Source organism: Saccoglossus kowalevskii, chromosome 5 (genome assembly GCF_978046115.1).
Source record: "Saccoglossus kowalevskii chromosome 5, keSacKowa6.1, whole genome shotgun sequence".
Classification (NCBI taxonomy): Eukaryota; Metazoa; Hemichordata; class Enteropneusta; family Harrimaniidae; genus Saccoglossus; species Saccoglossus kowalevskii.
In genome coordinates, this window is record NC_140645.1 from 20,856,664 (window position 1) to 20,871,678 (window position 15,015).

At 36.0% G+C, this 15,015-nt stretch overlaps 1 protein-coding gene across 1 annotated transcript; it reads left to right on the forward strand.

Annotated features, from left to right (window-relative positions):
* The first annotated feature begins 1,324 nt into the window (after positions 1-1,324).
* On the forward strand, positions 1,325-2,935 carry LOC102804225 (neuropeptide FF receptor 2-like). The gene has a single exon (XM_006812122.3). The coding sequence runs from the start codon at positions 1,325-1,327 to the stop codon at positions 2,486-2,488; it is 1,164 nt and encodes a 387-aa protein (XP_006812185.1). The 3' UTR covers positions 2,489-2,935.
* Positions 2,936-15,015: the final 12,080 nt, after the last annotated feature.

Genomic DNA, 15,015 nt, shown 5'->3' on the forward strand with positions numbered 1-15,015 from the left:
GGGTTTTAGATTTATCTTCACGTAGGGACGCGTCTAAAATGTAATTACTTTTAATGGTTTGTAAATCTGCTTTTTCCGGGACAAATCACAAGGGGGTATTTTTTTGTGACACCGAATATATCCAATGTTTGATAGTGGCCTTCGAGTCGGATATTAGGAAAAAACTGTCGGCATCATTAGTGGGTTTATTTAAGTGCACAAAAATGTTCCGATTAGGATTAGCAAAATATATACTTGAATGAAATTCAAAGGTGATGTGTAGTCAAACTATAAAATTGAAAAACTCAGTGAAACCATTGAATTGAATAGTTGCTAACTAACTCACGAAATATACAACACTACATCGGCTGAATGATTAACAAATTAGCGCAAATTACTCAATAGCGTTCAGTATCTGCGATGCCACAACCCACTTGTTTCTAATTGATCACATAAGTAGCGATATGATCAATAGAGGAAAATGTAAACTCTCGTTATAATTAATATGTTTTCAATTCTATTATGAATAATTCTCTCTGAATATAAAATAGCTTCGTTTTTACAGCAGTGAAATTTCGTAACAGCGTGTTTTTCTGTGTATTAGATTATACATTCAGTCACGTTTATCATGACGATGGTATGCCCATAAGCACGGCATTCTCGGATTTCAAACAGTTGTGGGTATATTAACATCCCACATATAACGTCATTATATGCGTGATGCTGCAAATTTACTACGACAAAAACATATCACGTTATTCGGAGACCGTTTGGATTTGATTCTGAAGATCCAATTAGTATTCCGAACGTACACATTGTATAAGTATATGGACTAACGGTGATTATACTCGCCACATCGGTTGGAAAATCATATCTATACATACGTCTGCAATTACGCTGACTACATTCGTGCTATAGACGGTAGTTATCTCTGATTTCTTAATCTTTGGCACTAGCTGAGGGTTTTGAATTCAAACTAAGACGCCTTTCTGAGATAACGGGGAAAACGTCTTTCTGTCGTTTCACTCACGTGTCAGTCATAGACGGCGGTATTATATCATCCACCAATTACCGAAATAATCATTATATTTTCGTTCTCCAAAACATATTATTCATGTAGCCGCTCATAATCTTGCAGGTTGCTGTGATCATAGCTGCTTTTGGAGGTCGTCTATGTGCAGGCATCGTCACAAGATATACAGACAGTGATACACATTTGAGGTAATATTTTTTACATGGAATTTTAGTCACGCGTTCGGTTGTGTGTCACCTTTCAAATGATACTTACTCCCAGCACGTTGTAGTCAGCTAACCAAACACATATTGGCCATTGTCTTGCAGGAAAATGGTGGTATTCAACGCAACTGCCATAAACGTGAGCGACTCAATTGATACAGTGATTAATGAGGGATTTGTCCCCGATGCCGTCATTTACGCGATGTACGGTATCTGCATCTTTTTAATTGTCTTCGGCAACTTACTGGTTATCGTCGCTGTCATTCTTGAACCAAAGCTGCGGGTGTCGTCGACTAATATACTAATCGTGTCGCTAGCATTCTCGGATCTTCTTGTTGGCTCCTACTACATCCCGTCATTAATCATGTGGTCGGAAGCGTTGTACTTGATGGTAAACCCAGTCATATGCAACATAGATGGATTGATTCAACTCACCAGTACGGGATCTAGCGTTTTCACTTTGATAGCTATCGCGGCCGATCGCTTCAGAGCGATCGTCACGCCTTTGAAGCCGAAAATCACACGGACACAGGCTGTTATAATGGTAGCTGTAGCGTGGACTTGCGCGATTACGTACGCGTTGTATATACCAATTACTTGGGAGTATCAAATTTACGTATACCACGTTGGGAACGTAACACACGAGATTCCGTTCTGTTTTTTCCTCAAAAAATACGAACCACTGTTTAAACCGCTCCGTTTATGCGATTTCGTAGTTTTGTTCCTGATTCCTCTGTGTATTCTTATTTGTCTATATGTACCTATGATCTACAAACTATGGTTCGATAAACAACCCACCAGTACAACCGGTGGTAGAAAAAAACGAGCCATAAAGATGCTTTCGATAGTTGTTATCGTGTTCTTTTTATTGTGGTTACCATTCTATAGTCTGTACTTTTATTCTTTCTATGGGAACTTGGACCACCCAACGATCAACATTCGTGCGTTCGGACTGGCCGCTATATGTCTGAATTTCTCAAACAGCTGGGTCAACCCTATAATATACGGATGTTTCAATGAGAATTTCCGAAACGCCTACAAGAATACGGTTCTGTGTCGAATATGGAGCATTTCAAGGAGGATTCATCCAAGCATGGCGGACAATACTGATCGAAGTTCAGACTCCCGATCACGCGGTCACGTGCCTATAGCGACACGAAACACGTTACTAACTGTTGGCAAACAGACGACATCGGCCAATAGTTCCATGGCACCGGCAGCTTCGCAGGTACCCTGCAGTTTTGTCATGCACGCTGGATCGACAAATGCGTAGCCGGCTGTTGTGAACAACGAATCTGGTTGTGTATAATCATTCGTCTGAGGAGTTCATTATGATAAGAAGACTGACTGTAAAACTAAGAATATCAATACACACTTTGAGACTGAGTTAGTGTCAGATGATAATTCAATCCCACCATGCCATGCATCTCATCATTGTGTTCATCCATGTTCACAGCTTGTCGGACGACATGTGTAATAAAAACATTATTAGTTGTAACATGCACACGTGAAACCAACAAATGGTACGTCGTATACAAGTTGGCATGAACGACTCAAAGTCGCCGACAACGGAATTGTAGATTGGGTGGACTGAGTTGTAAACGTGTAATAATAATTGAACACTCACACGAGCAAAGGGCAGAATGCGTGGTACACTGAGAAAATCAATGTATATTAAACAGATGAAAAGCAATTATAGTAATTCATATTTTCATAGTTACTCACCTAGTCGTTGTTTTAACAATTGTGGTTAAGACTAAACTACATGAGTGGTTTTATGTGAGAATACCGCCAAAATTAGCTTGGTGTCATTATTTGAACATTGTTTAGTTGTTTGATCTTTATTTGGAAACTTATTTGGTTATTATTCGGTCATTATTCGGTTATTTGGTCTTTATTTAAACATTATTTTGTGCTTATTCCATTAGTGTGTTATTACTGCAGCATCCTATTGCCATTGTTTCATTATTCCAACTTTATTTCTTAATTATTTCATTATTGTGTAATTGTTACAATATTATTTTGTCATTGTTTCATTCTATTACAATTGTGTCGTTATTTTGACATTATCTTGACAATCAATTGTCATAAGATTCGGTTATTTTCACGTCCAAATGTCTTGACATTCGGTTCGCTTGACTTGTGATTACCTCAACATTCGGTTCGCTTGACTTGCGATTACCTCAACATTCGATTACCTGACCTACATTAGCTGACCCCGCTATACATTCAATCCATAGTCCCGGGCCGCCTCCGATAAAGCGTTGCGCATGATGGCAATGTAGCCTTTGTAAAAGTTAGCGGGAATTTCTGAGGGAACTGACTGAGGTCGTCAGAGCCTGTCGTGACGAAATATCAAATGCCGCAAAACTTGTTATTGACACGACGCACTCCTAGTGAAATTCGCGAGAGATGATCGGACTTGATCATTATGTGATGACCAGAATGTGCTAAGAACCGTTCACAAGACTCGTTACCGTGTCGTGAACTAGCGAAATTTGAAAGAGCAACTAATATTCTTCAAGCTGGTATTTTTTTATAGATTTTAGTTTTCATTCTTTTCGCCTATTTTTTCCAGTTTAAAAATGTGAGCTGACTGGAGCCTTTATCCCTTGTCTATATCTAATACACTAGATACCAGCCGATAACGCCTCCTCCCCTTGCCCATAGGTACCGCGTACAGTTTATTATAGTTCCTGGGCTCCCTGTGGTCTAAGCTGTGAAAAGTGAAATTAACAATTCGTTTCTAATGACGAGGCAGCTTGTTGGAACTGGCGCCGGCATTACTAATGTATTACAATCATGCAGGACTGTGTACAATCAGGTGCAGCCAATGGAGCTGTTCATTGGAAAAGCTGGTCCAAGGGATTTTTGTTGAGGGTAGGGGATTTTTTCTATTTTTTGTAGGTGGCGGGAAATATCAGTACCCCCCCCCAGTGGGCAGGGCAGATTTCTTTAAAAAATGGACAGGGGAACTTTTTTTTAGTGGATAGGATACTTACAGCCAAAACAAGGTCAGCTTGGACGTTCAGTTACGAGACATAACAAAAAAAACGCAGCCAGTGTTACATTTCGAAAATAAAAATACAAAATAAACTCAATCAGAGGCGTCGACCACGCGCGTTGGAAATAAATATTACACATTGTGACACAGTCTCACCAGCCTCTTTCACTCAGGCAATATAATTATGCCATTCCCCAACGCACTTATATTTAATACCTTGACAAAAACACAACAAGAAAAATGTAAATCAGGCTTGTAATTACTTATTAACTCAACTCGAACGCAATATTCATCACTGTAAAAGTGGATAAATTCGAACCAGCAAGCTCATGACAGGAGACGTACAGTCGTCTTCGTTGAAAACTCGCCAATTCACCATAATCGTGGTGGTGAACTGTTTAGCTGATTTTTCAAAAGATCTTATGGATATTCAATTCATATTTATCACAACTTGATTGAATATATCCTTTCGGGAATTTGAGACATTGTTCAAACGATCCTGTGCAGGGTTATGTCTGATGTCAACTAATAATACGCAATTATCCAGACAGTACTAGAAACTATTGCTGATACTAATCATGTTTTGTAAGCTGGGAAGTTGGATACTTGAACGTGTGTAGTCCCCGGGCGTGTATTCCATTCAAAAGATTTAGGGACACGGAAAAAAACACGCAGAAATATGTTTTCCTTGTTTATACTCCACACAAAGTAATTTGTCAGTCGTGGCGAGTATGTGTGACAGTTTATTACTTCTGTGTGAATATAATTAAATTATGTAATTTTCGGTATGGTATCACTCTTTTGGGAAGATAATGGTGGCTCTGAAAAGGATAGTTTAGTTTAGTTTCGTTAGAAAACGATATGAATTAACTCCAATCTATGACCCGCGAATGTGTGTGTGTGTGTGGGGGGGGGTCGATCTTCTTAGCAGTGAAACTGAAACGGGCACGTGAAAATTACAACTCAACCTCGATTTATTCTTCAATAGCATACATACACAGTGGCAGCGGCAGCGGTCGCCCCACGAAGAAAATGTTGGGGCGTCGCCCCTCCAAAATTAATTGGAAACCCTTTGTGTCAGCAAAATTTCCCCCTAATGCAGGAAATAGCGTTTTAGATTGTCTAGATTTCAAATTTGTGCATGCCCCCGGACCCCCTAGATACTAAATAGCAAATTACTAGTCAACTACAGAATTGGGTTTTGTACACCGTCGGAATAAGTTACTTTGGCCAGTAATATATGGGGGAATTTGACGGAGGAGACATTCACAGCAATCGAATCAAAACAAAATTGAAACTGTGAAACTGCTTTGCGAGCGGAAGTCAACATTTACGAAAACCTCGAATACAGCATAACTATGATTACTGCAGATGCGAGGCATGGCTGGCGAAAAACTGTCGTGACACTGACGTGATTGCTATTGGCAATGAAACCCACAAATTCATTGCCAATGAAGTTGTTACCACGAAGACATCCGATTTCGTAGCGCCATGAAATGAATGGCGCGCTACAAATCAGCCGTACAAGTATATCGGCATTTTGACAATAACGGAGTGAAGTTCAACGTAAAAAAAAATCACGCCCATAACAGGAATATGTCTGTCAATAAGTACGTAAGATAAGAGAGGCCGGGGAATGAGAATCAGAATGATACATGGGTCAACTTTTACTAAAAAAAAAGAACCGTGATGGCACTACCAAGTCCGCTGAAATGCCGGTTATTGACCGTGTCATCCGTGTCACGATCTACTGTGTAATAATTCCTCCTCACTTCAGTCATCGCATTTGGAAAAGTAATATTCTCTAACCAACAGGCTCTGACGACCTCAGTTAGTTCCATGGATGTTGGCGAAACGACCATTATTTAGAAATTCCCGCTAATTTTTACAAAGGCCGCATTGCCATCTTGTGCAATGCTTTATCGGAGGCGGCCTGGGACTATGGATTGAATACTACATGTATAGCGGGGTCAGCTAATGTAGGTCAGGTAATCGAATGTTGAGGTAATCGCAAGTCAAGCGAACCGAATGTTGAGGTAATCGCAAGTTAAGCGAACCGAATATCAAGACATTTGGACGTGAAAATAACCGAATCTTATAACAATTGAATGTCAAGATAATGTCTAAATAACGACACAATTGTAAAATTATGAAACAATGACAAAATAATATTGTAACAATTACACAATAATGAAATAATTAAGAAATAAAGTTGAAATAATGAAACAATAGCAATACGATGCTGCAGTAATAACACAATAATGGAATAAGCGCAAAATAATTTTTAAATAAAGACCAAATAACCGAATAATGACTAAATAATAACCAAACAAGTTTCCATATAATGACACCAAGCTAATTTTGGCGGTATTCTCACCCCATATGATTTGTGTACGCGATGCGAAGAAAAGTTATCGAACGCAAGAGACGGATGAAATAAGCTTACCGAGCATGTATTGTAAGTTTATTTGTTGTTTATTTGTGTAAATTTGATTGTAGAACATTTGAAAGTACAAGCAATATAATTAGAGAATGATGTGAAATGCTTTCAACTGTTTAAATTGACAAACTCTAGATATGAAGATAATATCGTTTTGAGTTGAGTATACAAAAATAAGAGATCATCAATATATTCCGGTTTGAGTACGTCAATATTCTAAACATTTTTAATATTAAGTTGTGCGCAATTTTTAATGACATATTCGCCTGGTGACAGTTATAAAGTTATTATACATATAATGATATCATGTTTATGTTTATGTTGTTGTTCTTTTTTGTAGTCTATGTAGTCTATATTACATTTATATTTCAGATATGTAAGTGGGTTTCTGTTCATTTTAGTTTAATTGAATTAACTCAAATTAAATACGAATAGGCATATATGAAAGTAGGGAGTAAATGGAGTGAACGGAAAACATGACATAAGTATATAAAGATATATTACTATTAAATATGCGCGAACGATTTCCTGAATATTATTAACTATTATTTCAAGGACTTACGCACTATTTGGTTACGGCAATTTAAAACGACGGTCTACTTTCTATTCGTTCTGACATTGTAAATACGGCGAAATTACTTTTTATTCTTATTGAAAATAAAAATTGAGGAACGATTTCAGCACGATATAAACGGTGTAATATTATGAAAGATAGGTATTGGGTGCATGTCTAGGTTGAATACATAGTCAGTGACGCAATGCATGAGGTGCTAAGTAAGGTACCGTGTCATTATAAAATATAATACAGTGGCCCCTCGCTAAGTCGCGGGTGTCGGGATCCAAGCAAAATCCGCGACTTATCGAGGGTCTTCGTGAAAGAGGGGGTCGTGCATTGAATTTATAGTGTCGCTGGCGTCAACTGCATGAGATGATATGAGCAGTGATGCTATCAGGCGCTTAGCTGGGCTTGTGGTAATTATACATGCTTATTGAAATGAAAAAAAGTCGAACGTATTAAATATTTACATTATACATATGTTACTATGGTTCGTATTATCAATTCGATATATCGATTTCTTGTAACATCAGAAGGTTATTATTTCTACTTTTATTTTCCAAACGCATTTTTATTGGTTCAATCAAAATACTTTGTTCTACATTATATACTGAAATTACGACCACGTTACCTGCTTGCTTATTAAATATTTGTGTCAAATATTATCTACAATGGTCATCTTGTTTTACTGTACACTTTTCAGAGCTGTCTCAACTGGGTTTATTTCCTGGATGGTATATTTAGTTGTGGCCAATAAACAAAGTGTTTATATATTATCGTACATCTTCTGGTCTGTTCTAAATTAGTTCGAGTGTTGTCGCTTACAATTATTTAAATTACAGTCGTAATTAGTTATGGGAAGCCATTATTAATTCTCTTTTAACTTCCATTCACTGTTTAAAAGTTTAATGATTATTATATTTAATAAAATATATCAACAAACGTTCAAACGTATTTGAAACTTATTTATATGCATTTTTAATAGCGTTAGGAATGGGAATTATGCTAATTGTATCCACGGATACTGTGTTCATACAGGCATTCCGGTTTGACCCTTACAACACATCAATGAATAAAAATACCTGATTTGTGTCTAGTACTTTAATGGAAGCAGTAATTTCAATCTTTCCCTTGTACATCACCCGTATTTATGAAATAACGTAATCTTTAAATTGTTATTACTCTCCACGCTTTGTATCATTAAAATAACACTCCTTGTCACGCTACGTTTAAACGACAACTGGAAGGAACGGATTGTTCAGCCACTACTCTTCCTATAACCCGCTACAACAGCAATGGAATATTTCGAAAAGCAGTTTCAAAATTATTAAATAGTTCAAAAATAAAATTGTGGACATTATTTATTCAGAAAATATTATACGTTTAAAAAAATTATTTTAGACTGTCAAGAAACTGAACACAATGCATGTTTCATCGGTATTGTTATGAAACGTCGATTGCAAATAACTTTGGCAAATGCAACATCCTTATAATCGATTTACAAGCCTACACGTGATAAGAGCATAGTTTCTAATTACCCAAGCAAACACGTGTTTCTAATTGATATGGGCAACCAAAGCCCATGTGTGCAGTTTTATGTTTGCATAAACTGATTCAGGAGGGATATCTGAATTCGAAATCACGATTCTGTCGGATACGATTACTCAAGAACTGTAACAACTCAAATCCGTAACGAATATTACAGGAGTCGATAAGAGGCTTACTACAGAACATACGAAGTGAGAGTCTTACTAACAGCACATTCGAAGTGGCGCAAACCTGGTATGTTTACAATTCTGAAAATTTCAGTGGCGAGAATTTAGTAATTAAGGACTTTAGAATATTATCGACGGTTATGGAGATTTTATGTCAACGATCCGTCATTATACACGGGAACTCGTTAGAAGCATGGCATTGGCATATGCAGACCCATCACGCAGATCTCCAAATAATTGGTCCTTCATTAAAAAGTTATAATGTGTATATACACGAACATCCAATTACTGAATCTATCATAAACTAACTTTATGATATGTCAGCAGTGGTTACGCAGGAAATCTGAATATGGCGGTCTGTATATATTATGATAATGTCCCGTATTTTTGTTTCAGGTATATTGTGACCACCTTTATCGTACGTAGTCGACGTTACTACACACTGTAATGACTGAGGTTTAAATTGTTGGTAGTTTGTTTTCAATACTAAGCGTTCCAGAAATGATGGGAATTCGAACAAGGAGATGATATTTGGCCATGTATGTGTGTAATATTATTGTCTTTATAAGAGAATAGGTAGTTTTCGTCTAGTAAATTTTCACCTTATTACCAATTATCTCTGTCATTTCCCGATCTAGACTGATGTTATAATTACGCGGGGGAAAAGGTAAATCAAACTGTGCAGGGAATAAAAGCAAAGAAACTATCAGCACATGTCGTATTATGTGACGTGGCTCGTGAGGCTTTCCTAGCATTTTGCGGTGTCAGGCGAAAACGAAAAAACTAATCAGCAGTTGTTGTTGATCGATTCGCTAAATGTAACGCATGTACTACCTTGATTTAGAAGAAGCAAATTCACAGACGGTAACGTAGCATTTTCACATTTTGTTTCAAACAGCGAAAATTATTTCACAGGGCGCGATGTTTAATATGCTGATCAACTTATATGCTACGAAATGGAAGTTAAACGTACGTTATTTTCTTATCCATATAAATCTGGCAAACGACATCCACTGCCATGGTGAGGTATGTTTATAAAGCCTGTGAATTATTCCCCAGGGCACTCCGATCTGGGTAGGTTTTTCTGATCATGTACTACTTGACTGAGTTGTGAGAAAAAATATATTCTGCATTTTGATTGTAATGTCATCTTGGCTGTGTAGCTTTTTTGTTCATCACACTATTTTTTAGGCCGATTCTTTAGGGGGAGGTGTTCCTGTAACCTGTTTACACTAACGATGGTTGTGTTCGGGAATTCCTTGCTTAAGGGTTCGTAATGTTTCTGTAATTTATATTCGCAATGCGCGAAATCGCTCATGTGATATATTTCAACACAACTATGGCTTGCAAGTTCATATGAATGTGTTATCGGCGATCTTTGCCGATAATCAAAACATGAAAACATGTATATATACTGAAATATTTATAAGCACATTATGCAAACGATAGGAGGTAGGAACGCCGATATTAGTGTCAATTTTGTAGTTTATAGTATACGCATAGAAGACACACTAAAGCATCGACCATTTATGTCAGCATACTTTTTAGCAATAACCGGAATATAAAGTTAAATTAGTTGCAATAATCATTGCATATCGAGTTTAGTATGCAAGCTATATATGTTGCTGGTACGTATATTGACTGGGTAAAACATTTATTTTATTGCCAACATTCGTCATTTAATCAATTAAATGAAACGATTTCCTGTTTGTTAAACCGTGACTGAAGTTAGTTTAAGAAATCACAGATCTAGATGTGTTTCTTTTTAAATTTATGGTAATTTATATCAGTTGGCCGTCATATATTACTTATAGTCAACTGTCTTACGAAATATGCACATATAGAATCCCGAGGTGATATCAGGTACACCGTGCAAGTATTATAACAGTGCCATCATTATTGTATATTTTGGTTCCCACCTAGTCATATTACAACAGGCGTATTTCAATAAACTTGTCGTCATATGTATCTATACTGTTGCTCACATAATACAAATGAAAATAAAAACACTAAGATAAGGACGTTTATGAAATTGTTAAATTCGGAAAGGAGATCATGCATGTATTTTTCTGGGACAACTATTCAAAAAGTGGCTATAAACAACGTAAAAACGTCTATATTAATTTATGATCTAATCCAACTTTAAATTCAAGCAGTATGTTTCGTTTTGCGAAAGGTACCCAACATTGCGTGACTCGGTAATTGCTTTGCGCGTATTATTGGCTGCTTTATGTCGTGCAAGAGCACATTTAATACTGCTTTTCGTAAAGCAAAATGAATTTCAATTTGCAATAAAACTGTTATTACTTTATTATTATCAAAAATCGGCTCCTATAAGCTAGTTAATGTGTTTTTTTCTCGTCACTCTGTAGTTTTGCATGAGAAGTGCGACTACGTTCATTTTCGCGTTTAAAGTTATTTATTTAATCACCTGCCATGTGATGTGGAAATAAGGCGATCAATCACTACGGTTATTCTGGCGTGGATTTGACTTGCTTCAACCGTGTAAATTAGACAGACATTCACGTCATTTTATGATTTTCGTTCAAGTTTTGATTAGTGAGTCACAGATCAAAGGAAATTGCACAACGCCAATCGAATAAGTATACATCACCATCGTATTTGCAATAGACATGTGATAGTCAGTGATACACAGCGCCTTTCATATTAAAAGTTTACGCGAGAAGAGATTGTTATGGTAATTGCAAATAATTACTGAGAAAGATGTGCAGACAGATTTTAGGTGTAACTTTTCAAGACGTAATCAAAAATTCATCCTCAAAAAATATACATCTTCATATACATTGCTATTTATTTTACGTAATTTAATGTACACCACATAATTATTTTTTAAATCAGTACTAGAATGATACAAACAACATATAAGTGTAGATTTATTACAGACAACCACCTAAACCAATAGCTTGTAGTTTTCTGTCCATTCCCAGGGGCAATCATTCGTTTGTTTTTAATTAAACATATTAATTAGTCTATGGTACAAAAAATATGAGATTAAATGCTGCATAAATCACCATGCGTATCAAAATGGATACCGAGTAAATGACAGACCGCGGACTTGTGTCTGTCTATGTTGGTTGAAACACACTTGGTGGATATGTCAACGCAGTGCAGGGGCAGATAATTCGAGGCGTCATAGTACAGGCTTCACGTTGTCACAGGTAAGATCTTATACCAACATCCCAAGAGATACGAGCTCATGGTGCATTGATATGTATGGTGTGTACGTGATAGTATATTTATTTTTTATTTGTTAAATTGCTTTCACACGTAAATCGATTTGCCTGAATTGGTGGCATCGTTTCTCCAGGAAACAAAGTTCAATCACAATGTCGTTAACTATGTTAAATTGGTTATTTAGTCTGGTGGGAATACAACACGGGTGAGTTCTATACTGTGAGGTGATAGGACGGCTATACATCATGTTTATATTGCCTAGCATCGACTTATGTAGGTCATTGATACTATTGATCAAATCCCATCATTAAATCATTGAGGATTAGAAAGCAGAAAAACACGATTGTCGTACTTTTCGTCTAGTTATATGTTATTACACTAGGATTGCGAATTGGTGCAAACTGAATTTTTAATGTTGCAATTCCCACTGGTAGCGAACAGTCACGCTTCAATACCGTAATTGCCTGTATACAAGAAATGTAATACACCAGTGAGGAATCTTTAGTAGAATTTAGTAGAATGTTTAGTATCTTTAGTAGAATGATATTTATGTGGATGGGCGTAATTTATTGTAGGGAAAGGTGAACGCACAGTAGGCGATCGTGTTTATGTGTCAACGAGGCCAATTCTGAAGAGAGTGAATGACCCGGGATCGCCAGTAGATTTTATCACATACAATTCGAAAAGAAAATTAAGAAGAGATAAAATTGATGTTTTGGTTACGGTTGGTTACCCATCCATAAGCAATCATTGAAACAAACAACTGGTAAATTTAGGTCAAGTAATAATATGAATTCATAGAAGTAATCAGATGCATATCTGCCGACGCGATTTAAATAATAGAAAACATATATCCATCTATGCAAACGTATGTAATAGTTTGAGAAATGTTTTACCCAACGAATAAAACTATTCAGTAAATTGGTTCATTAAAATAAACATCTCACTCTACGTATTTTTGAAATTTAAAGATGACGCTAAAACTGTGAGATTTCATACAAATGACGAGCGGTGATAATACCAATAAATATTTTGTGTAAAAATGATAGCAAATAATCGTATTCATTAGTATACTTTTAATATAATCTGATGTTTCGGGTATTACATCAAATGTTCTATAATTCTAGTTTGTTAAAATGTGTTTAATGTTTTCTGTATGCTAGTATCTCTCACTTCAGAGATTACACGAAGAATGGCCTTTGTCCGAAATACCTGGCTGTATTGAATACTTGCCAAAGACTAACCATTAGATTACCCACTATCATTTTGCATATATTAACTGGAGGAGTTGATGGAAGGATAACCACGGGAGAGGTCATCTGTCTATTCCGTTTTCAATATAAATAACCTAAGATCATAGTAAGAACTATTTTACACGCCAGATAACTCGTTAATTTCCTGTTAGTGCTTCACATCTACACTTGCATTTACAGCTTTGACTTATGTGTGATATATTTTAACGCAAGGATGCTTTTCTAAAATTAAAATGGGTCATGCAGTAAGCTTGTGGGTAAGGATGGTTCATTTCGTTTACTCGCAAGCGCATACGGTTTTAAATGCGTATATTGATATATTTTTTAGATTGAGACTCTTGTTGAATGGTGCAAATCTTGTTGCGCAAAGTGATTTTAACTGCATATCTTAAGACAACGCTACTTCCGTTAGTTCATTCAGGTAGATCAGCTAAGGTTCAATATCGCCGGTGCAAACCACATACAGTTTGATATAAAGGTAGCAACAAAAGTGTATTGTAACAGATTATTGAATTGAAATGCTATCGAAGAATTCGGTATGATTCACTGAACAGAAATTCAAGACAAACCAGTGTGTACATGGAAAGCGTAATATTTTCTTCTTTTTCCAAACATGTTAATACTTCTTATGAATGCAGACATTACGTATAACTGCTACAGTTCATCGCTATAAACAATGACATGAACGTTTTTGTGTGAATTCGGAAAGAAATTGAAATTTGAAGAACATGCAGCATATTCACTTACCAAATACCCTTATAGATGATTGTATTTTGTACTGTTAATTTTATATTGACAACAGTGCTTTTTGAGTTGTGTGTTTCTTACTATACAGATAACGTACTTATGTATGGATATAGATAAAAACGTCTGTGATTTATACGCCCATCATTCAATATTTATTCCGTAATATATAAAGCCGATTGAAAGAAAAAGTCTATCAGTTTATAAAATTAATTACTGAAAAATTTGATCCAATATGTTCGACAGAATATGTTCATTGTGTCAAACCATTCCAGATGAACTATTTAAATATCAATGTGCCGTACGAAGAAGGTAAGTCAATAGTAAGTTATATGTTAGTTGTTGTTTATTGTAATGTAATTTTACAAACTAGAAGTAACAATTGAATAAGGTGTAACTGTCTCCATGAACATTCATTTTTTTAACTCCCTGTTATGTATGTATTCAGATGTATAACTTAAGGACCAAGCCTATTCTAAATTATTGGGAAAGTTATTACATGACGATGTTCATTTTTTTATTATGTACAGTTATGTACCTAATGTTCAAAGCATTTTGTTATGTGTTGGAGTGTCTTACTTTGAAATATTTGACTAACTTTTATTTGAAAATGTTAATATTAAAACAGATCTATAGAACATTGCACAAAACGTGTACAATTAGTCATCATATATATATTTGTTCACTTTATATCCATGACGCCTCAAAGTATCTACCCCCGCATTGCGTTGCAATATCCACCAAGTGTGTTCGAACCAAAATAGAAGAATACAATCCACGCGGTCAGTCAATGCATGTTGCGTTTTTTTCGCTGTATATGGCATCCTCCTTGTGCAATACATTATTTAATATTTAATTAAAACCAAATAAACTAATAATTGCCCCAACAAATT

What these genes read in the sequence shown, in the direction of transcription:
- LOC102804225 (XM_006812122.3), top strand. Translation starts at nt 1,325, where the DNA reads ATGGTGGTATTCAACGCAACTGCCATAAACGTGAGCGACTCAATTGAT.